This window comes from Haematobia irritans, chromosome 1 (assembly GCF_050003625.1).
Source record: "Haematobia irritans isolate KBUSLIRL chromosome 1, ASM5000362v1, whole genome shotgun sequence".
Taxonomy (NCBI): domain Eukaryota; kingdom Metazoa; phylum Arthropoda; class Insecta; order Diptera; family Muscidae; genus Haematobia; species Haematobia irritans.
Genome location: NC_134397.1, coordinates 101611182 through 101635675, shown reverse-complemented (window position 1 = coordinate 101635675; position 24494 = coordinate 101611182). Strand labels below are relative to the sequence as shown.

At 39.5% G+C, this 24494-nt stretch overlaps 1 protein-coding gene across 1 annotated transcript; it reads right to left on the bottom strand.

Moving 5' to 3' along the window:
* Positions 1 to 16145: 16145 nt before the first annotated feature.
* Positions 16146 to 22156, bottom strand: LOC142229564 (uncharacterized). Its single transcript, XM_075300133.1, has 4 exons — positions 19787 to 22156; positions 17521 to 19723; positions 17093 to 17374; positions 16146 to 16882 (listed from the first exon to the last, which is right to left on the bottom strand). The coding sequence occupies exons 1-4, from the start codon at positions 22154 to 22156 to the stop codon at positions 16146 to 16148; spliced, it is 5592 nt and encodes a 1863-aa protein (XP_075156248.1).
* Between the last annotated feature and the right edge of the window lie 2338 nt (positions 22157 to 24494).

The following is a 24494-nucleotide window of genomic DNA, read 5'->3' as shown; positions in this document are numbered from 1 at the left end:
TGGCATGTTTTAAGTGAACACAGCTTCTCAGATCATCGCTACATCAGTTTCAAATTTGATGTTCATACCACCAAGACCATATTTCCGCTAAATGTTAGGAAAGCTGACTGGAATAGGTATAGGGAATCGTTCAATATGATGATACCGGAAATACCAGAGACAAATATGAGCACTGTGCAAGTTATCGAACACGCAGTGGAGAGGATTACTAAGGCCTTCAACATTTCACTGAAAGCTGCATGCCCTAAAGGGAAGCCAAGGGGGAAAAATAGACCACCATGGTGGTCTACGGAGTTAGGTAATATGAGGAAATCGTGCAGGAAGCTCTTTAACAAAGCAAAGTCCACCAGAGCTCCTGTGGATTGGGACGCTTACAAGAAGAATCTGAGAGGATACAAGCGAGAACTGAGAAAGGCTCAGCATAACTCTTGGAATGATTACTGCAGCAGCATTGAGAATACGTCCGAGGCTTCCAGACTACGGAAGGTGCTAGCATCCACGAGCTCCGCTCCAGGTTTCATTAAAACATCGGAGGGCAATTGGACAACCTCCAGTGAGGAGACGCTGGAGGTACTATTGGACACACATTTTCCCGGAAATCAGACGGTTGAACCATGCACTGGCGGTTCCACAGTGGCTCAGCGGTCGTTTCCTATCGAGGAAATTGTATCAGAATCCAGAATAAAATGGGGGTTAAATAGCTTTGGATCATTCAAATCCCCCGGACCTGATGGAATTACTCCGGTGGAGTTAAAAGCGGTGGCTGACAGAATTATCCCCTGGTTGTCGGCGATATATATAGGATGTATCAACTTAGCATATATTCCACGAAAGTGGAGAGAATCAAAAGTCGTTTTCATACCTAAAGCGGGAAAAGCCTCTCAATCGAATGCGAAGGATTTCCGACCAATCAGCTTATCATCATTCCTACTTAAGACTCTGGAGAGGATGATAGATATTTATCTTAGAACTAGCGTCGATTCAAGTTTGCTCTCGAAACGACAGCATGCATACTCGAAGGGCAGGTCTACTGAGACCGCATTACATGAACTAGTCAGCTTTATTGAAAGCTCACTATCTGTCAAAGAATACACAATCGTGGCATTTCTAGACATCGAAGGGGCGTTCAATAACGTCCATCCGAGCTCGATATTAAATGGACTGACAACTCTGAATTTTGATCCAGGTATACTTAGGCTGTTAGACGAACTTCTAAGGAAGAGACGCATTTCAGCCACACTAGGACAAGCAAACATACAAAGGTATGTGAACAGAGGCACTCCCCAAGGAGGAGTTCTATCACCTCTTCTTTGGAATGTTGCTATAAACGACCTTCTGGTTTCCCTAGAAAAAGAAAGGATACAAGTGGTGGCATACGCAGATGATGTGGCGATAGCAGTCAGGGGAAACTTCCCATCAACAGTAAGAGATATTATACAGAGAGCCCTCCGGATGACTGAAAAATGGGCGAAAGATAATGGTCTTGGGGTTAATCCTGCAAAGACAGAAATAGTCATGTACTTCAAAGATCGCAAAACTCCCACGGTTAGGCCCATTTCCTTAGGGGGTATTGAAATTCCCTTTAGGGAGTGTGCAAAATACCTTGGCATTATTTTGGACAGGAAGCTGAACTTTAAGCTTAATATTGAAGAAAGGGCGAGGAAAGCAACGGTAGCTTTATACTCGTGCAAAAAGGCAATAGGGAAAAAGTGGGGACTAAAACCAAAAATTGTACATTGGCTATACACGGCAGTGGTTAGACCTATAATGCTATATGGTGTTGTAGTCTGGTGGCCGGCACTTTACCAGCCGACAAGTTTAGACAAAGTTCAGCGTATGGCGTGCTTGTGTATCTCAGGTGCATTCAGCAAGACAGGAACAAACTCCCTTAATGTCATACTGCATCTATTGCCTTTAGACATTTTGGCCAAACAGTCAGCTGCAACAACGGCTGTGCGGTTGCGCGAGCTATCGCTGTGGTCGGAAAAAAGTTACGGTCACAGTTCGGTCCTCAAAATAATGCCAGATGTGCCTAACGTAGTGGATTACACTTTGGCGAGTCCACTTTTCGACAACAAGTTTGAGACTCTAATTCCCAACAGTGAGGCGTGGTGTACACGGACCCCGGGGAATAAAAGGTATATAGATTTCTACACTGATGGCTCCAAATTGGATGGCCAAGTGGGTTTCGGAGTATATTCTAAAGATCTAGAACTTCGAATAGCGAAAAGATTACCTGATCACTGTAGTGCTTTTCAGGCTGAAATATTAGCAATAAGAGAAGTGGTGAATTGGCTGAGAAGTAATGCTCCAAGCAATATTGGCATTAATATATACTCAGACAGTCAACCTGCAATAAAATCCTTGGACTCTGTGTTCCTCAACTCGAAAACGGCCATCGACTGCCGCAAATCTCTCAATGAGATGACTGAGCAGCACAATATTCACCTAATATGGGTGCCTGGCCACAGGAACATACCGGGGAACTGCGAAGCAGATGAGCTAGCAAGGCTAGGAACTACCTTACATATTCCAGGGGAACTAGAATCTGTTGGTATGCCTCTGACTACCTGCAAGCTCTTACTGCGTGAGAAGGCTGTCATGATGGCAAATGTTCGATGGGAGAATTGTAAGGGTTGTAACGACACCAAGCAAATATGGCCCCATTTAAACTTAAACCGCACACTAGATATGCTAGTGTTCTCGAGACGCCAGATATCACTCCTGATATCTGCTATAACGGGTCGCTGCCTGATAGGCGATTTTGCAAAAACTATTGGTGCGAAGTATAATGACTATTGTATGAGCTGTCATGATGCGGAGGAAAAGGAATCAATAAAACACCTCTTGTGTGAGTGTCCTGCATTTTGTGTAAGGCGTAAGCAAATTTTAGGGGCATATAGCTTCAGATTACTAGCGGACCTGGAAAACGTTAACTTAAGCAGTCTGCTAATGTTTTTGGAACAATCTGGTTGGTTCAACAGAAGAAAATAATCGAGAAGGTTCAACGGTTAAAACTATAAGTGCCCATATGTAATAGGTACTTTTAGTTAATGTGGTATCACAATGGACTGAATAGTCTAAGTGAGCCCGAATCTTAATCGGGCTGCCACTTTAACCTAACCTAACCTAACCTAGCCTTGCTAACCCATCCGCTTCGCTGTGCCCTTGTGTGTTCCTGTGGCCAGACACCCATATTAGGTGAATATTGTACTGCTCTGTCATCTCATTGAGATATTTGTGGCAGTTGATGGCCGTTTTCGAGGTAAGGACCGCGGAGTCCAGGGATTTTATTGCAGGTTGTCTATCTGAGTATATATTAATGCCAACAATTGTTGGAACATTAATTCTCAGTCAATTTGGCACCTCTTTTATAGCTAATATTTCAGCCTGAAAAACACTACAGTGATTAGGTAATCGTTTCGCTATTCGAAGTTCCAGGTCTTTAGAATATACTCCGAAACCCACTTGTCCATTCTTTGGAGCCATTGGTGTAGAAATCTGTATAACGTTTATTCCCAGGGGTTTGTGTGCTCCACGCCGTACTGTTGGGAATTAGAGTTTCAAACTTTTTGTCCAAAAGCGTTTTCGCCAGAGAGTAATCCACTACGCTTGGCACATCTGCCATTACTTTGAGGACCGAACTGTGACCGTGCGTTAGGCTAATATGTCTAAAGGTAATAGATGCAGCATGACATTAAGGGAATCTTGTCTTACAGAATGCACCTGAGATTAGGGTTGCCAGATTTTGGTTGCAGAAATCCGGGACATTGCGCCGTACATTTCGGGATTTGTCGGGACAAGCCAAAACAATCACAATTTTCCAAAATAGTTGCCCATATTTTATCACTTGGTAAATTTGCATAAACGCCATGACGTGGTCGTTATTGTCTGTAGACTTTCCCAAATATGTCGGAGCCTCTGAAACTTTCTTCCAAGATGGCTGCGATGATTTTTTTTAACGGAAACCTCATAGCAAGTAGTTTCCTGCTATCAGGTGATTACAATTATTTCGTCGGTATTTGCATAATAGAATAGGCGTAGCTATAGTAAAGGGGATTTATGGGTATGCCAGCTCTCACTACCAAATTCCATGCAGTATTTCTTCAAACTATGATTATATATCATTAAATTGAATAGTCTGGTTTCTTCCCATCTACAAGAATTTATTTTTTCTCTTTTTGAGGTATCTCCACAATGAGCACACATTTTAGCTTTTGTCCCTTACGAGGATGTTGCTAGCTTCGCCAATGTTTGTGGGAGCCACCGTGGTGCAATGGTTAGCATGCCCGCCTTGCATACACAAGGTCGTGGGTTCGATTCAAGCTACGACCGAACACCAAAAAGTTTTTCAGCGGTGGATTATCCAACGTCAGTAATGCTGGTGACATTTCTGAGGGTTTCAAAGCTTCTCTAAGTGGTTTCACTGGAATGTGGAACGCCGTTCGGACTCGGCTATAAAAAGGAGGTCCCTTGTCATTGAGCTTAACATGGAATCGGGCAGCACTCAGTGATAAGAGAGAAGTTCACCACTGTGGTATCACAATGGACTGAACAGTCTAAGTGAGCTTGATACATCGGGCTGCCACATAACCTAACCTAACCTAACCTTCGCCAATGTTTAATTGACAATTGTGACAAATAAAATAAAACTCAAAATAAAATTATTTTATATCAAAAATTTTGAAATATTTAATTTGTTTTAAATTTATGACAAAAAAGTATCGAAATAAATGGTCTTCATAATTGTTGGTAAGAATTTCTTCAATTATTCTTGCGTACCGTAACACATTTCCTCATATTTCGAAGCATACATCGATACATTTCCAGATTTTCTCTATTTATATATCCAATAAATTATAAACTTATAATTATAAATTTAATTCAATTTGACTGACAAAGTATCAATAAGGCGACTGACTTTTTTGTTTTTGTAACACTAAAATTACCTTACAAACAAAATTAAGGTCTGAGAGGACAATCGCTGCTTCTTTTGTAGTGCCTTTCGATACTGGGAATTTGGATATCGCCATGGACATGTTTTGGGTAGGTATATTTCGCATCAGAGATGGGGATTGTTATAGTATCACTAAAGAGTCTATGGCAGTGATTGGGATAAAATCGAACTTTGAAAAGTGGACATTTCGCAGAAAAACGTGAATTTGAAATAAAATTAGATATTTGCGTATATTTCTTACATATACTGCTCAAGTGACAGCTGATGATTCGAAAGACAGTGATTTGATTTGTTCCTCATAGTGATGAGCTTGAATGCAATGGTACAAAATCTGACAGACAAATGTACAGTATGAAAATCCTAAACCAAAAGTATTTTTGAAATCGATTTAATTTCAAATCGTTTTCTATACTAAGAAATGGAATTAAAACATATACCTTGAGTAATTTAAAATCCGGGATTTTTGGATAATTTTGTGAAAGATTCGGGACACTTCCTGGAGACGAAATTCCAGGCGAATCCCGGCCATCTGGCAAGCCTACCTGAGATACACATAGAGAGAATAAAAATACAAGAGAACGGAAAACAACAAATGCCAACCGTATATATGTCGCATAATGCCTGCATCTTTGATATTACCTGTGGTGGTGTAGCGGGAAATATATCCAAATTAATATATTCTATGGTGCTTTAAATAAAATTTGAAAATACCTTTTTGTCTCAGACCTAGAAATGAGATTGTGCACCCCTAGCGTTGCTCTTGCTAGCTCGTCGTCCTAATGGGCTCTTTTCATTTCTAGCCAAAACTCTATCCACCAAACATAATATTCTATTAGATGCACTATGTAAAACAAACGAAAAGCGTAAAATAAATTAAAAAAAAAAAAAAAAAAAAACAAACAACTGGTCAAGTTTTTAGGCGAAAAATCATCCATATATAAACAAACGGACGGAATGAAAGACACCGGTAAACTAAATAATAATGCTCAACGACCGAGACTATGTACTCCAGGTTTATTGAGTACAACACAATATCCACTACCCTCCCTACCTTCCGATCATCTTCTTTAATATCATAGATCGTCCTAATTCACTCAAAACAACATATTGCTTATATCATCATTGTCATGGCACAGCTGACCACCTAAACAGACCTTCTAACAGTTTACCAAACCATAATGAAATCAAAAAGATAGTTAAGAGAGTACATTTTTAAGAGAGCTATGATATTTATTGTGTTTGAATGATACAAAACGAAATAAACAAAAAATCTCTATATGTATACACTGAGAGGAAAATGTACGTCATGACAACGAATTTTTACGTCCCGGTGACGAATTTTTCGTCATGGCGATGAATTGTCATTCACCGCTGTGGTGAACATATTGACATCCCATAGATCACTATACACTGGTGGAAAAAGTTTCGTTATATTAATGAAATGTGTCATTAAAATTGAGCCAATGAAACAAATTCATTGATATAACGAAAATTTTCGTTATTATAACGAATTTTCTGTTAGTCAACGAAACGTTTCGTACTATTAACGAACATTTTCATTGTCTTAATGAAAATGTTTCGTTATATCAATGAAAAATTTTCGTTGGCTCAATTTTAATGAAATTTTCTTTGTGTGTATTACTTCCAAGTGATGAAAGTATTTCATCTATGCGATTATATTTTTCGTATCTGCGATTATTCTCTTTCATCCATGCGATGATGAAATTCTTCAAAAGTATGATTCTCCTTCGTCGTCGCTACAAACGCGATTGTCACAGCGATTAATGCTTTTCCTAAATTTGACGTAATCCATTCATCAATATGATGTAACCGATTCATTAATATGATGTAAACCGTTCACAAATTTGATATAAAATATTCATCAATATAAGTCAATTTTGTAGTAAGAGCGGATATGTTTTTTAATTGATGTACTTAATTCTAATTAATTTTATATCCCATGCTCTAAATTTAGGTTAGCTTTCACGGCTCCGAATTAAAAACTCCAATATTAATTTTCCTTTAAAGTATGGTTAAGGTGAAACCACCATCACCGTCGAACTGAACGGACGTGTTTTCTAATAGCGGAGTATTTCATCGTAATAAGTACTTATTACGAATTTCACGTGTGGTGGAAATAATAAACCACCATGCAGCGAAATTCAAAGTCATCCACTGGGTTGCTAACTTCAGGGCCCAGTGGACGGGTAACGACTGAAGTTATAAATTTGGGCATCGACCAAGAGTCAGGCCCAATTAGTCGACCTGTAGACGGGTCGACTGGCGGTGACACTTTGGCAAGTCGAACCTTTTCTAAGGTGACGACATCAAAAGGAGGCAATCCCTCTCGAAAGAGATTCAAGGAACGAAGAAATGCTTTGTTTATCCTAAAGAAATTAGGATCAGTCGACCCAAGCACGTTGTCGGCTAAGCAAAGCGATTCCTTAAAATGGGCTCAAGGAATTCTTGAAGCTGGAAAAAGGGAAAGATCACCGGATGAGCTGCCATCCTCTAAACGGGATCAAAGATCGTTTGCCTCAGTTGCAAAAGACAGCCTTGTGATGGCTATTATTAATAAAGGAGCATTGGACGGTATGATTCCAAGGCAAAAATGGGGGGAAATTGAGAACGCGATGTCTGGTGTCTACTCAGAGGTGCGAAAAAAGTTTCCCGGACCAAGTCCTCGACGGCAAGATGCTGTATGGTATCAAGGACGATATAAGTTAATAGCTTTTGCAGACCAGAGGTCTATGGATTGCTTTAAAGCTGCATTGATGCTAATTGGTGAAGTTTGGGAAGGAGCCGCTTTGGAGTTAGTCGATAAAAAAGACATACCGGCTAAACCTAGAGCACATGCATGGATACCGGCAAACCCTCCTGATCCTGAGTCAATACTAGAGAGACTAAAAGAATGTAACCCAGATCTTCCAACCGCCGATTGGAAGGTTGGTCGTTTGGATGAGGTGGATGGACCAAGACGACATGCGGTGTTTATATTAAACATAGAGTCGCTGCCACATCTAGCCCAGACCCAAGGACGCGTAAGTTATGGCGTTCATGACATCCATATGAAGGTATACAAAAGCGATCAGCCAAAGGATTCCGAAACGGACAAGCCTCCGGTAGAGTCAGCAGTGGAAAAATCTCCTAGCGAAGCCGAAGGAGACATAAAACGTGCAGACTATGGCGAAAATCATATGCGGGAAGTTTCTACAGGCTCAAGCCTCACCAAAACTGAACCGCGGATTGTTGCGAGAGTCACCGAGATCTGTGAAGAGGAAGCCCTTGATGACTCAATTGAAGCGGCTGATGTGACGGTGGTTGAAAATTTGGATGGTTCTACGGTTCCTCCAGATAAATCTTCACCATTGTAAGGCCGCTTGTGCTGCCTTAAAAGTTCTCCTGATGAAAGGAGACATAGATATAGTTCTTATTCAAGAACCATACATATATAAGAATAAGATCTGTGAATTAAGCACTCCGGGTTTCAAACTTTTGCATAATACCGGTACCGATATAAATCGAGCATGTATAATTGCTAAAAACGAACTAAACTTGTTTCTGCTTCCTTCATTGAGCAATGCAGACACTGTCGTAGCCAGTCTAGAGATATCCACATGCAAATATTGGGTATCTTCGGTCTACATGGGACATGATAGGGAGATGCCACCCTGTGCCGTTAAGACCTTAGTTGAGGAGTCACTAAAAACAAAGACAAAACTCATTATGGGATGCGATGCAAATGCACATCATAGTATTTGGGGAAGTAGTGATACTAATGCAAGGGGAGAGTCGCTAATAGAGTTTATTTTGCGTACTAACCTGGTAGTTTGCAATAAGGGAGATGCACCAACCTTCGTCACCAGGAACAGACAAGAGGTTTTGGACGTAACGTTGACCTCTCCGGAACTGAATGATAAGATATCTGAGTGGCAAGTTTTGAGGGAACATAGCTTTTCAGATCATCGCTACATCAGTTTCAGATTGGCTGTTCGTACTTCAAAGACCATATTTCCGCCAAATGTTAGGAAAGCTGATTGGAATAGGTATAGGGAATCGTTCAATTCGATGATACCGGAAATGCCGGAGACAAATATGAGCACTGTGCAAGATATCGAACACGCAGTGGAGCGGATTACTAAGGCCTTCAACATTTCACTGAAAGCTGCTTGCCCTAGAGGAAAGCCAAGGGGAAAAAATCGGCCGCCATGGTGGACTACGGAGTTAAGTAATATGAGGAAATCCTGCAGGAAGCTCTTTAACAAAGCAAAGTCCACAAGAGCTCCGGAGGATTGGGACACTTACAAGATGAATCTGAGAGAATATAAACGAGAACTGAGAAGGTCTCAACAAAACTCTTGGGATGATTACTGTAGCAGTATTGAGAATACGTCAGAGGCTTCCAGACTACGGAGGGTACTAGCATCCACTAACACCGCTCCAGGTTTCATTTAAATATCGGAGGGAAATTGGACAACGTCCAGTGAGGAGACGTTGGAGGTACTTTTGGACACACACTTCCCTGGAAATCAGACGGTTGAACCATGTTCCGGCGGTGTAACAGAGGCTCAGCGATCATTTCCTATCGAGGAAATTGTGTCGGAATCTAGAATAAAATGGGCTTTAAATAGCTTTGGACCATTCAAATCCCCCGGACCTGATGGAATTACTCCGGCGGAGTTACAGGCAGTGGCTGAAAGAGTTATCCCCTGGTTGACGGTGATATATAAACGATGTGTAAACTTAGCATATATTCCAGAAAAGTGGAGGGAAACAAAAGTCGTCTTCATACCTAAAGCAGGAAAAGCCTCTCACTCGAGTGCGAAGGATTTCCGACCAATCAGCTTATCCTCATTCCTACTTAAGACCCTGGAGAGGATGATAGACATGTATCTTAGAACTAGCGTGGATTCAAGTTTGCTCTCGAAACGACAGCATGCATACTCGAAGGGCAGGTCTACTGAGACCGCATTGCATGAACTAGTCAGCTTTATTGAAAGCTCACTATCTGTCAAAGAATACACAATCGTGGCGTTTCTAGACATCGAAGGGGCGTTCAATAATGTCCATCCGAGCTCGATATTAAATGGACTGACAACTCTGAATGTTGATCCAGGTATACTTAGGCTGTTAGACGAACTTCTAATAAAGAGACGTATTTCGGCCACACTAGGGCAAGCAAACATACAAAGGTATGTGAACAGAGGCACTCCCCAAGGAGGAGTTCTATCACCTCTTCTTTGGAATGTTGTTATAAACAACCTTCTGGTTTCCCTAGAAAAAGAAAGGATAAAAGTGGTGGCATACGCAGATGATGTGGCGCTAGCAGTCAGGGGAAAATTCCCATCCACAATCAGAGATATTATACAGAGAGCTCTCCGGATGACTGAGAAATGGGCGAAAGATAATGATCTTGGTGTAAATCCAGCAAAGACAGAACTAGTCATGTACTGCAAAGATCGTAAAACTCCCACGGTTAGGCCCATTTCCTTAGGGGGTACTGAAATTCCCTTTGGTGAGTGTGCAAAATACCTTGGCGTTATTTTGGACAGGAAGCTGAATTTTAGGCTTAATATTGAAGAGAGGGCGAGAAAAGCCACGGTAGCTTTGTACTCGTGCAAAAAGGCAATAGGGAAAAAGTGGGGACTAAAACCAAAAATTGTGCATTGGCTATACACTGCAGTAGTTAGACCTATAATGCTATATGGTGTTGTAGTCTGGTGGCCGGCACTTCAGAAACCGACTTGTTTAGATAAAGTTCAGCGTATGGCGAGCTTATGTATCTCAGGCGCATTTAGTAAGACAGGAACAGACTCCCTTAATGTCATGCTACATCTATTGCCTTTAGACATTTTGGCCCAACAGTCAGCTGCAACAACGGCTGTGTGGTTGCGCGAGCTATCGCTGTGGTTGGAAAAAATGTGCGGTCATAGTTCGGTCCTCAAAGTAATGCCAGATGTGCCTAACGTAGTGGATTACACCCTATCAAAACCACTTTTCGACAAAAAGTTTGAAACTCTAATTCCCAACAGTGCGGCGTGGAGCACACAAACCCCTGGGAATAGACGTTATACAGATTTCTATACTGATGGCTCCAAATTGAATGGACAAGTGGGGTTCGGAGTATATTCTAAAGATCTGGAAATTCGAATAGCGAAAAGATTACCTAATCACTGTAGTGTTTTTTAGGCTGAGAAGTAATGTTCCAACAAATATTGGCATTAATATATACTCAGACAGTCAACCTGTAATAAAATCCTTGGACTCTGTGTTCCTTAACTCAAAAACGGCCATAGACTGCCGCAAATCTCTCAACGAGATGGCTGAGCAGTACAATATTCACCTAATATGGCCTGGCCATAGGAACATTCCGGGGAACTGCGAAGCAGATGTGTTAGCAAGGTTAGGAACTACCTTACATATTCCAGGGGAACTAGAATCTGTTGGTATGCCTCTGGCTACCTGCAAGCTCCTACTGCGTGAGAAGGCTGTTATGATGGGAAAATTGCGAGGGTTGTAACGACACCAAACAAATATGGCCCCATTTAAACTTAAACCGCACACTAGATATGCTAGTGTTCTCAAGGCGTCAGATAGCACTCCTGATATCTGCTATAACGGGTCGCTGCCTGATAGGCGAATTTGCTAAAACTATAGGTGCGAAGTATAATGACTATTGTGTAAGCTGTCATGATGTGGAGGAAAAGGAATCAATTAAACACCTCTTGTGTGAGTGTCCTGCTTTTTGTGTTAGGCGTAAGCGAATTTTAGGGGCATATAGCTTTAGATTACTGGCTGACCTGGAAAACGTTAACTTGAGCAGTTTGTTAATGTTTTTGGAGCAATCTGGTTGGTTCCACAAAAGTTAATAATAAGGAAGGTTCAGTGGTTAAGACTAGAAGTGCCCATATGTAATAGGTACTTTTAGTTAAATGTGGTATCACATTTAACTAAAAGTACCTAAAGGTACTGAATAGTCTAAGTGAGCCTGAAATTTAATCGGGCTGCCACTTTAACCTAACCTAACCTAACCATGGTTAACTGGCTTAGGTTAGGCTACTTTGCCTAAACTATAAAGTGAAATTGGCGCTATTGACAGAAATTGAAGATTGATAAGGGGCTATGATTTCGCAGGTGCTTTTTCCACTTTTCCAATCCAAAGAAAGTATTCCAAATTTATTTGGTTGTATTTGTAGTAACGAAAAACTTTTTAGAATATTTGGGGAGGCTGGTATACATGACCAATTCACATGGTATACGTGGCCCTTGCGATAAATTAGCCCAACTCCTATAATTTCATTTATTTTAGCAAAACTGTGTAAATTTCGTAATTTCTGTGAACTCACCCAAAAAACTTCTAGCGGATTTATAAAAGTATAAATGAATTACTTCGTGTATTTGTATGGTGAATTAATTATTTTTTTGGATTTTACTAGAAGCACGTTGTTTTACTGTACACAGTTTATATTTTTTCGATCTATTTCTGATATGTCTATCGCCTTCAAAATCGCAAATGACGCCAAACTTTGCCAAAAAACTTGTTTTAACCACCTAAACGTTTATCAATGAGGTACCCGTAAACAACAACAAAACTGCTAGGTTCAGTAGTATGCAACCGATTAACAATAATCAATAAATCCTAATATGTAATCGGCGAATCAATATCTAGTACGGTAGTACGATAAGATGCCAGATATCTCAAATCGCTGTTGGTTCTGCTAAAAATCCGTTATATTCAAAAACTTAATTTGTTATACCGAATAATTTAACTATTTTTATTTATTACTATTATCATTAATTTATTCATTTCTTCTTTTTTTTAAATATTTATATCCAAAAATATTCCGAAAATTTCCACTCCAAAACAGATAAGTATTCGATGGCCTATCAGAAGAAGACTTAGCTGGAAAAAGGAATTTGTCTTATTTTATCAACTTCTGAAGATCTTTGGCATGATATACACCAAGGTCTTTACCCGTATCATCCATCAGCTCATAGTATGAATTGCCTATTTTCCGCTTAACAATGCTTTTTCGAAATGTCAGGGCAAGTTTAGAACTAAAATTCTTTGCAGCATTGCTTTGAACGAAATTCCGAGACAAGACGGTTTCACCCTCTTTATATTGAATAGACTACGCAAATTATACTTGAATGCATTTTCCTTTTGGGAATCAGAAATCTTTTGTTTTGCATTTTCCCTCATGAATTGGAGATAATCGGGATATTTCATTCGCGTATCCTCAGAAAATAGTCCTAGCTTATGCAACATCTCGTAATCCTTACCATTAAGGATCATCTCTTGCCCAAAAACCAAACTGTATGCGGAGTATAGTGTATTTCTATGTACTGTTGAGCGAAGAGCTGCACAGATTTCAGGAAGATTATCATCCCAATGTTTATGATCATTTCCAATATAGGCTCTAATGGAGGTCAAGACTGATCTGTTGACTCGTTCCGACGAGTTTGATTGGGGAGAGTATATTGCAGTGCAAATATGCAATACCCCAAATCTTGTCAAAAACTTCAGATCGGAATTGATTGCCATTATTCGTCTAAACCGTTTCATGCACACCAATAACAGTAAAAATATAATTACGAATATAGTCACATATTAGTTCTGATGTAAATTTCCGTAAAAGCTGCAAGAACATAAATTTGGTACAATGGTAAACAATTATCAGCAGTCCGATATGTCCCCGTGTCGTACACCTACACGTCTCACACCTAGAAATGTAATTCCGTATTTGCGAAGCCATTTTATCTTCTTTCAGTTTTCAACAGTTTTAGCGATTCCACAATGACCGGCAGAAGGAGGATTATGAGCTCGATGATGCACATCTGGAACCAAGCCTTCCGGGAACCATAGCCTCCAGCAATTCTTTTCTTGCACTCCGCGAAAATTGAGTCTTCTTATATAGAAAGTTATCAACAATTTTCAAATCAGGGTATTTAGAATCCTCTTGCAGCACCCTTTGCTTAAGTTGATCATATTCCTTTGAGTTAAACTCATCGGATGTCAAATCTATAATCGGACCACAAAAAAAAGGGTCCGCCACGACGTTGTCGGACCCTTTTCGGAGCTGTATGGTAAATCTAAATCCTCTGAGATTATGTGCCCAACTCGCTAACCGACCAGAAGGATCACGTTGTCGCATTAGCAATTTTAAGCTCGCGTGATCTGTTATAACACAGAAATCTTGGCCCTAAATATATATGCGCGAACCAGTTGAGCTTGCGTCACACTGCAATATGAATCTCTCCTTGAAATCGGGTGTGGACAAAACGGGTGCAGAAGTCTGCATTGACTTTAACTTTTCAAATGTCGACTGAGCCGCTTCATTCCAAGCGAATGTCTTTTTGGCCTTCAATAATTCCGTCAGGTTAAAAGATATGGAAGCAAAGTTGTCAATAAACCTCCTGTACAAACCTGAGAGTCCTAGGAAACTCCTTAGCTGTTTCACAGAGGAAGGTACAGGAAAGTCGAAAATTGCCGTTATCTTCTCAGGATCTGTCCTTAATTCCCCATTCCCGACAATAAATCCCAAGTATTTAATTTCGGTCATACAAAATTTAGATTTAGAAATATTTATGGTGAGATTTGCTTTACACAAACTCAATTCCACCTCCCGCAACAAAATAAGGTGAGAATCGAAGTCCTCGGACAAAACGAGTAAATCGTCTAAATAAACGAAACTCGAGTTGGCAAATGAGGCGGTATAACATGATCCATTAGTCGTCATAGAGTCTGTGGCGCATTGCACAATCCGAATGGCATAACTGTATATTGATACAGAGGCCTATTCGGGATTGTGAATGTAGTGATCTGGCGAGATTTCTCATCCAATTGTATTTGCCAGAATGCGTGTTTCATGTCTAGTCCGGTTATGAATTTAGCTGGAGGAAGTCTACTCAATATCCCGTCTATATGGGGTTAAGGGTAGGCTTTTTTTTAAGGTATGTTTATTTATCTCACGTGAGTCCAATCATAGCCTTTTCTCTTCACCACGCTGCTCCAAGTGCTCGTTGACTCTTCAATGACCCCTAAGTCCAACATATGGTCAATTTCCTCGAACATTAATTTCTCGACTGCGGGTGAAACTGGCCAATGCCTTTGCTTTATTGGCCTAGTTTCGCCCACATCGATGGTGTGCATTATAAGACTGGGTTTTCCAAGTCCATCTTTTTCGTACGACGGAAATGTAGCTATATCTCTGTAAAGTCTTTCCATTTGTTCTGTTGTAAGTTGATGTATCATTTGTGGATCGCCTAAGTCGTTTTTTTACCTATATCCAGTTCCGATATAATGATCTGATCATTAATTGTTGATGTGCATATCAACGTGACAGGAACGTACCAGTATATTTGGTTGGTTGATTTCACTTTCAATTTTATTGTTATAGGTCAGTAACCTTTGCCTTTGCGCTTACTCGTCTCTCTAGTAGCAAACCGGTAACACCACACAATAAACACGAAGGTTGATTGATTTTCCTTTTTAAATAAATCACAGGAGGAGTCTATTTTCCGTGGACTTTATTTTTCTTTTGGTTTATTTCACAAATTTTGTTTTCTATTACAAACTAAACAAAATTAATTATGCACGCGGCGTAATGTTAAGCTTTTGTTTCCACTCCTCTTCGTTCGTTGGTTAAAATGCTAGTGACCTACTTTTTGATTTTGTACTCGCTCATTGAGTAGCGAGTGACACATTTTCATATAAATCAATAACAAAGCAAAGAACAATACATGATAGAAAGTGGAAACAAAAGAATAACATTGCGTTGCCAATATTTCTAAATTGTAAGTTACCCTGTAGGAAAATAATAGTTGAATACGAATGTTACAGGTGTGAACATACCGCCACCCCTTGCATAATTATGCAAATTTTAATGAAATCAATTCCAATATATATTTTTTTTAACTTAACAAGTAAATTTTAAATGGGATAATGAAAACTATTTACCACGTGCCCTTCGAGAAATTTAATTGGATACAATCAGATAGGAATTCAAGTTGATATTTCGTAAGGGCAATTAGTAAGTAGCTAAAGAAAGAAAAAGGTGAATAAAGGTAAAATTAAAATGTTGTATATAAACCTAATACAATGCAATATGTTCAAGTACAAAAGGAATAATAGTAAGTAAACACAAAGGCATAATGTGCGTAATTTTCAAAAGCGTAACAAATGGAATTAGTCATCTCGTCGGAGCTTGTGCCACTTCTTTATCAGCGGTAGAGGGCCAAAGAATGCCCACCCAAAAATTGTGTTTTGAGCGTATGGAAGTCCTTCTTGTTCATGGGGCAAACCCAAATAGATTTTGGACGATACATCTTCACCCAAGACTATGGATGCACCAACACATTGAGCAAAAAATGGATTAGCCATATCGACATTGGCATACCTTTTTTGTAACGGACGGGGATTCCCTCCTGGTCTCGGTGGTGACCATGGTACATTGCCATCAAAATCTTCGATACAAGTTGTCAATGTTCGGGTTTGGTAAATGGCATCTGTAAACTGGAACTTCACATACCCCTGGTGTTCTGGTAGGTTTAATGGACAACATTCGCTTGAACGATATGCCATGCTAGGACGATTTGGATCAAGTTCGACAAGAACTGGCTGGTACTTTTCCTTTACAGTTATGCGTCGCAGTTGAGCTAAGGCAGTCATTGTGAGCCACTCAAATTGTGTGGTGTCAAGCGGATGTAGGAGGGTGTGATGGCGTTCACCACAATTCTTGCAGCGATAGGCACTAGGACAACGGCTTTTTTGGTGCGACAAACCCAAACAATTTTCACACGCTTTATACCGGTTGATAGTAGTCCTTTTCTCCGAGGGGTGCATGACTAAGAAACGCCTACATTTACGAAATGAGTGACGAGAGGTGCACAAGGGGCAACAAAATTCTTCCTGATAATCCATTCCTGCGAAGATATAGATATATACATCAAATAATGCAGGTTCGAATACAGGGACATAATAATTGATGTTGAGAGACAAATACCGACGAGTCAAAGGCAAATAGTGATATCAATTGATGTTGAGAGACAAATACTCACGAGTTAAAGGCAAATAGTGATATCAAAGAGATCGAGGTAATAATACTAACTTGTGAACAGGTCGTGTAATGTTACCAAATTGAGTTTTCAAATCTACGACTCGCACATGGTTATCGACTCCACGGTGTATCTTAATGACACGACCCATGCGCCAATCATTTTGACCACCCGTTTCATGTCGTAATATGACAAGATCATTTTCCCTCAAATCGTCGTGAGGTTGCTTCCATTTACATCTTTTATGTAATTCCTTTAAGTAGTCGGACTTCCAACGCCGACAGAATTCTTGTTGAATGACTTTAAGTCTATGCCATCGATTTAATAAAGCTGTGGTTGATGGAACTATTTCTGGTTCAGCTGGAGTTAGCAAAGAGGACCCGATCAAGAAATGTCCGGGGTCAAGACGCCAAGGTCATCAATATTTTCGGACAATGGAGTTAATGGCCGGGAATTTAGACAAGATTCAATTGCGGACAAAATTGTACTAAATTCTTCAAACGTACATTTTACTTGTCCAGCAACTTTTTTCAAATGCGTCTTACAACTTTTGACCCCAGCCTCCCACAACCCTCCCATATGAGGGGCAGAAGCTGGGATAAAATGCCATTCTATTTTCTGGAAAGAGTATCGAGTCAAAACTGCATCCTTAACCTCTGTTAGCGTTTTAGAAAGGCTCTCTCTTATCTCTCTAGCAGCACCAACAAAGTTCCTAACGTTATCGGAATATATTATGTTGGGACAACCGCGACGGGATACAAACCGAGTCAGTGCAGCCAAAAACGCGGGGGTAGATAACTCGCTTACCGCTTCTAAATGTATAGCTCGTGTACAAAAACAAACAAAAAGGCATATGTAACCCTTTGTGATACGACATCCTCGACCTGAATATGTCTTAATATCGAATGGGCCAGCATAGTCGACGCCGGTATTCGTAAACGGACGAGTCAATGTTGTCCTTTCTGGAGGCAACGTAGCCATAACTTGCTTTTGCATATTCTTACGAGCAACGACACATTCTTGGCAGTTGTGAACGTGAGTTTTTATTAAGTTTTTTGCTTTAACGATCCAACACTCTAAACGGACAGTGGCAAGCATTAATCGTATACCGCCGTGTAAGGTCAATTTATGTATGAAATCAATATATAACTTTGCAAAATGGCTTTTCTGCGAAAGTATCACAGGGTGTCTTTCGTTATAAGACAAAGATAGAGTGGAGCCAAGACGTCCATTAGCACGCATAACATGGTTTGTGTCCAAAAATGGGCTTAAACTGAGAAGAGAGCTTTTTGAATGTAGGGATCTTTTATTAATGAGACAATCATACTCCTCCGGAAAATACATTTTTTGAGATAAAATTATCAAACGAAAACGGGTTTCAACTAGTTCTTTACTGGAAAGTTTTGGGCTTGTGAATGTTTTAATTTGCTTTAATTTCGGATGAGTCATTGCCATAAAGCGAAGTATGTATCCAATCACATGTATAGCCCGAGACAAGCAAGAAAACCGGCAAATTATGTCCTCATTTTCAGCTGATCTAGCTAAATGAACTTTTATAGATTTGGACTCAATGTTCGTGTCAGGAATTATTGAATTTGAGGGCCAGAAAGAGGAATCTTGTTGCAGCCACTCAGGGCCATACCACCATAGACGATTTTCCTTTAATTCTAAAGGAGCCATCCCCCGCGTTGCTAGATCAGCAGGGTTTTCATGAGTTGAAATGTGCCTCCAACAGTTTCCAACTCTATCGTGTATTTTTGCTACCCGGTTTGCAACGAACGTCACCCAAGTATAAGATGGTTTCTTTAACCACGCCAATACGATTGTTGAGTCAGACCACAAGAACAAAGAACATTTTGGGAGTTTTAACTGAGGCAATATGCAATGTATTAGTTCCGACAATAATAAAGCTCCACACAACTCAAGTCTAGGTAAAGAGAGTTTCTTGATTGGAGCTACTCTTGTTTTAGATACCAACAAATTGGAGAAAATTTTACCATCAATCTCAACTCTAGCAAACAATACGGCAGCGTATGCCATTTCAGACGAGTCACAAAATCCATGCAATTCAATTTTACATGCAGGAGAATATTTAATCCATCGGGGTATACGAATTGTGTCAATATCCTTATATTTTTTGACAAATGTCTTCCATTTTATCAAAGTCAAAGGTTTAAGATGATCATCCCACTCAATTTCATCTAGCCAAAGTTGCTGCATTAGCACTTTGGCTGTTATCACAACTGGAGCCAACCATCCTAACGGGTCAAATAACCTAGCTATTATTGATAAAACTTCACGCTTAGTGAAAAATGGTTTTTCCTCCAGTTTTTCAGACACAAAATAGAATGAGTCAGAAACGGCATCCCATGTGATACCCAAAGTCTTAGCCACACTCTTTTCGTCAAAATCCAGAAACTCAGAATTCAAAAGGTGTTCCCGAGGTAAATTTTCAAGAATCGTCTTACAGTTGGAAGTCCATTTTCGAATCTCAAACCCTCCTGATTCTAAAATTTGAACCAATTGCTCCCTAGCTGTTATAGCCTCAGCGATTGAATGTGATCCGACTAATGCATCATCAACATACATGCATTCTTTCAAGATTTTGGAACCAATTGGAAAACGTCTACTTTCGTCATCTGCTAGCTGCAAAAGAGTGCGCAGCGCCAGATATGGTGCACAATTAACACCAAATGTGACAGTATTGAGCTGAAAATCACATATACAGCATGAAAATCACATATACATCTTGGTTATATCGGCATTAAATACAAATTTGTACAATCGCCAATTCAGTAAAAGTGTCACGATATCCTTCTGAAGCACAGGCCTAACCATTAAGTAGTCATTTAAACTTTTCCCACCAAACGAAGGACAAGAGGCATTAAATACAACCCTTAACTTTGTCGTTGATCTTTCTGGCTTGAAAATGCCATGATGTGGAAGATAATAATATTCCTTCATTTCTTTAGATGGGGCCTCAATTCTTTTCATATGACCAAGGGTCAAATATTCCGTAATGACTTCATCATACATTGACTTAAATTCTGGCTTTCGGGAAAGCGTTTTTTCATTTCTGAGAAACTGGCATAGAGCTACATATCTGGAGGAATTACCAGTTGCATTCAAAGGTGGATCTAATCGAAAGGGCAAATCTACTATGTATCTTCCATCTGGCATTCTAATTGTTGTTCGTTTGTAAATTTCTTCACATCTTTTATCATCTTCAGACAAAATTTTCGTCTTTGGGATTTCTTCAATCTCCCAAAATTTAGCCATCAACTCGTTGATACAAACTCTTGTGCAGTGAGAGACGCGAACAATTCTCCCCGATGTCCTACTGCTAGTTGGGCCAGTTAGCATCCAGCCAAACAAGGTTTCCTGGGCCACAAGCGAACCGAGAATTCCATTTTCTACACCTTTAAGTAGAATTAATGGATACAAATTTCCTCCAATGAGGACATCAATAGGACCACTTTTGAAAAAACCGGGGTCAGCAAATTTCAACTTTGGTAGTTGAGAAATACAAATATTTTCAAAGGTGTGGGTTGGGACATTTCCCGTAACGTCCGAGACAACTAACGCATCCATTTCTACAGAGAACTTTGACTCCTCCATAGAACTTAGAGTAAATGTGGCTATTCGCGTACATTTTGTCAGTTCCTGATTTCCTAAACCTGTTATTTCCGCTGATATCGGTTTAGTAGGTAGTCTGAGAAGTTTTTGAATTTTGGCAGATATAAAACTGTCATCCGAACAAGGGTCAATTAGTGCTCGAACACTAAATGATTGGTGATCTTTTACTATTTTTACCCATGCTGTGGCTAACATAGTCCTATTTGCAACGGAAGTGTGAAACGCCCTTACATTTTCTGAACTCGAGGAAGTATCAGTGGACTGTATATTTTGAGTTTGTTGCATCTGAGCCACAGTATTAGTCTCATTCACATTATTACTATCTCCGTGTTGAACAGTGCTATTCTTATGCAAGAGTGTGTGATGTTTCATATTGCATTTTAAGCAAGAGTGTTTTGTTTGACATGCAGATGCTATGTGCCCTTTATTCAAACAATTAAGACAGCAACTAGCTCTCTTTACAGTTGAAAGCCTATCCTTAAAGTTCATGTGGAGAAATTTGGCACAAGATTTTAAATTATGATTAGCTTTGCATAAGAAACACTTTTGATTATTCACCTTCGTGTGATGAACTTTATATTGTCTCGACTTTTCATTATTTGCGTTTCTTTGGCGAGAGCCGCTTTCATTACTTCCCATAATATCAGACACGCTCTCAAGTGCGTGAAACCGCTCTGTCAAAAATGTATCTAAGTCTTCCCATTTCGGAACCTCATTATTTTTAGCAATCGATTGTTCCCAAAGGGACAAAGTCAATCTTGGTAGTTTGGAACAACACTGGTAAACAAAAATGGAGTCCCATGAGCTAATATCAATATTGAACTCTTTTAATACGGACATGCAATTTTTTATTTCCCTTTGTAAATTTTTCAGACTGCAGGAATTTTCATGAGTACACTGAGTCAAATTAAATAATGTTCGAAGCTGGGAGTTTATAAGAATTCTTTTGTTTTCATATTGTGTTTTTAAATTTCCCCATGCAATATCAAACCTCTCTGCTGTTAAAGGGATGTTTTTGTTTATATCTCTCGCCTCTCCACTTGTCTTTTGAAACAAATGATATAATTTCTCAACGGGACTCAATTTTTTGTTGTTCACATAAATTGCCGTAAACAAATCCCTAAAACTGGGCCAAGACTGATAATCTCCATGAAAAACTGGAGTATCACACGGAGGGACAGAAATCGAATTATTAGATTTTTGATTTGACGGGACACCTGGCTTTAACCCATCTTTCCAGCTACCGATTATAGACATACATTTTATATAGCCGTTATGGGCATCCGCCTTACATTTTTTCATTGTTACTTTATTCTCCTTGGTGAGATCTGTATCATTGCTACATTTTTTATATAAATTTTTCCATTCTGCCCATAAGTTCTGAATTTCCTCCTTCTCCGCTTCTAAAGCCATTTCATTATATATTTTTTCATCGGATTCCCTTAGCTGTTTCTCATATGAGATAATTTCTTCGCAATGAACCAATAGCTCCTCTAGCAATCCCATTGTGACTACAATTCAGTTAACAAATTTGAATTTTATCTGATCAATAAAATACCCGTTGACAAATTGTATAAAATGAAATTGCTCACAAACCAGCTTATACTGTTCTGCAGGGAAGTATATCTTGTTAGCCTATTAATTCCTATTAGAAATCTGGACAAGAAAATCCCTTTTTACACTCTAATTACTTTTGATTGATTTGTCCGTTGCCAATGGTAGCAATAACGAAAACCAACAGCCGAATGATTAGTTTGTTTTTCGATTAGTTGTTAGATTAATTTGGGAGACAATATCATTTAACGGCATGCATTTAGCAAACGACGACGAATTTTCTAAATCAAAACCACTTTGTTTGAATTTTACAAAATAGGTTTGAACCCCAGTGTCATTTGCTCAAGATGAATATTTTCTATTTTTTGTTGTCGAATTTTATCCAATGATATGTAATAAGAACCAAACGCAAAATTTTCTTTCCACAATTGAAGATTTCACAAATTTATCTTGCCAACCCACTGTGCGGTATTCAGCAAAGAAAAGCTTTCCATATCATAGGGACAAATGCACAACGCAAATCAAAGGGAAAAAACTGCACAAAGGAAAATCAAGAAAATGTACCGGTTTTAAGCACAACAATTATTTCTCTATGCTTGAAGTGAGACAGAAATATTTCGACTGCTAGAATGTTCTAGAGGCAAAGTAACGAGTAACGGCGATCTTCTGTATGTTGGACAATTTGATATTTCTGCAATCTACAAATTATGTAATTATACACGACACGACATACAGAGATTCAAGACACTTTTCAATATTGAGTCAAATTCAACCTTTCGTGTGCCAGTATCTCTCTCGTAACACCAAATTATCAAATCCAAATACACTTTACGTACCTTTTAATTTTCAACGGTTGGCTTAATTTAAAAAACGGCTTTCAAGGACCATATGTTGATGTGCATATCAACGTGACAGGAACGTACCAGTATATTTGGTTGGTTGATTTCACTTTCAATTTTATTGTTATAGGTCAGTAACCTTTGCCTTTGCGCTTACTCGTCTCTCTAGTAGCAAACCGGTAACACCACACAATAAACACGAAGGTTGATTGATTTTCCTTTTTAAATAAATCACAGGAGGAGTCTATTTTCCGTGGACCTTATTTTTCTTTTGGTTTATTTCACAAATTTTGTTTTCTATTACAAACGAAACAAAATTAATTATGCACGCGGCGTAATGTTAAGCTTTTGTTTCCACTCCTCTTCGTTCGTTAGGTTAGGTTAGGTTAGGTTAAAGTGGCAGACCGATTAAGATTCAGGCTCACTTAGACTATTCAGTCCATTGTGATACCACATTAACTAAAAGTACCTATTACATATGGGCACTTCTAGTTTTAACCGCTGAACCTTCTTGATTATTTTTCTTTGTTGAACCAACCAGATTGTTCCAAAAACATTAGCAGACTGCTTAAGTTAACGTTTTCCAGATCCGCCAGTAATCTGAAGCTATATGCTCCTAAAAGTTGCTTGCGCTTTACACAAAATGCAGGACACTCACACAAGAGGTGTTTAATTGATTCTTTTTCCTCCGCATCATGACAGCTCATACAATAGTCATTATACTTCGCGCCAATAGTTTTTGCAAAATCGCCTATCAGGCAGCGACCCGTTATAGCAGATATCAGGAGTGATATCTGACGTCTCGAGAACATTAGCATATCTAGTGTGCGGTTTAAGTTGAAATGGGGCCATATTTGCTTGGTGTCGTTACAACCCTTGCAATTCTCCCATCGAACATTTGCCATCCTAACAGCCTTCTCACGCAGCATGAGCTTGCAAGTAGCTAGGGGCATACCAACAAATTCCAGTTCCCCTGGAATATGTAAGGTAGTCCCTAGCCTTGCCAACTCATCCGCTTCGCAGTTCCCCGGTATGTTCCTATGGCCAGGCACCCATATTAGGTGAATATTGTACTGCTCAGCCATCTCATTGAGAGATTTGCGGCAGTCGATGGCCGTTTTCGAGTTGAGGAACACAGAGTCCAAGGATTTTATTGCAGGTTGACTGTCTGAGTATATATTAATGCCAATATTTGTTGGAACATTACTTCTCAGCCAATTCGCCACCTCTCTTATTGCTAATATTTCAGCCTGAAAAACACTACAGTGATTAGGTAATCTTTTCGCTATTCGAATTTCCAGATCTTTAGAATATACTCCGAACCCCACTTGTCCATTCAATTTGGAGCCATCAGTATAGAAATCTATATATCTTTTATTCCCCGGGGTCTGTGTACACCACGCCTCACTGTTGGGAATTAGAGTTTCAAACTTTTTGTCGAAAAGTGGTTT

Coding starts and splice junctions, on each gene's coding strand:
- LOC142229564 (XM_075300133.1), bottom strand. CDS start 22,156: ATGGGATTGCTAGAGGAGCTATTGGTTCATTGCGAAGAAATTATCTCA. Junction 19,724..19,786: donor ATTGGCGATTGTACAAATTT/GTATTTAATGCC, acceptor TGTGATTTTCAG/CTCAATACTGTCACATTTGG. Junction 17,375..17,520: donor AGTTGCTGGACAAGTAAAAT/GTACGTTTGAAG, acceptor TGCTAACTCCAG/CTGAACCAGAAATAGTTCCA.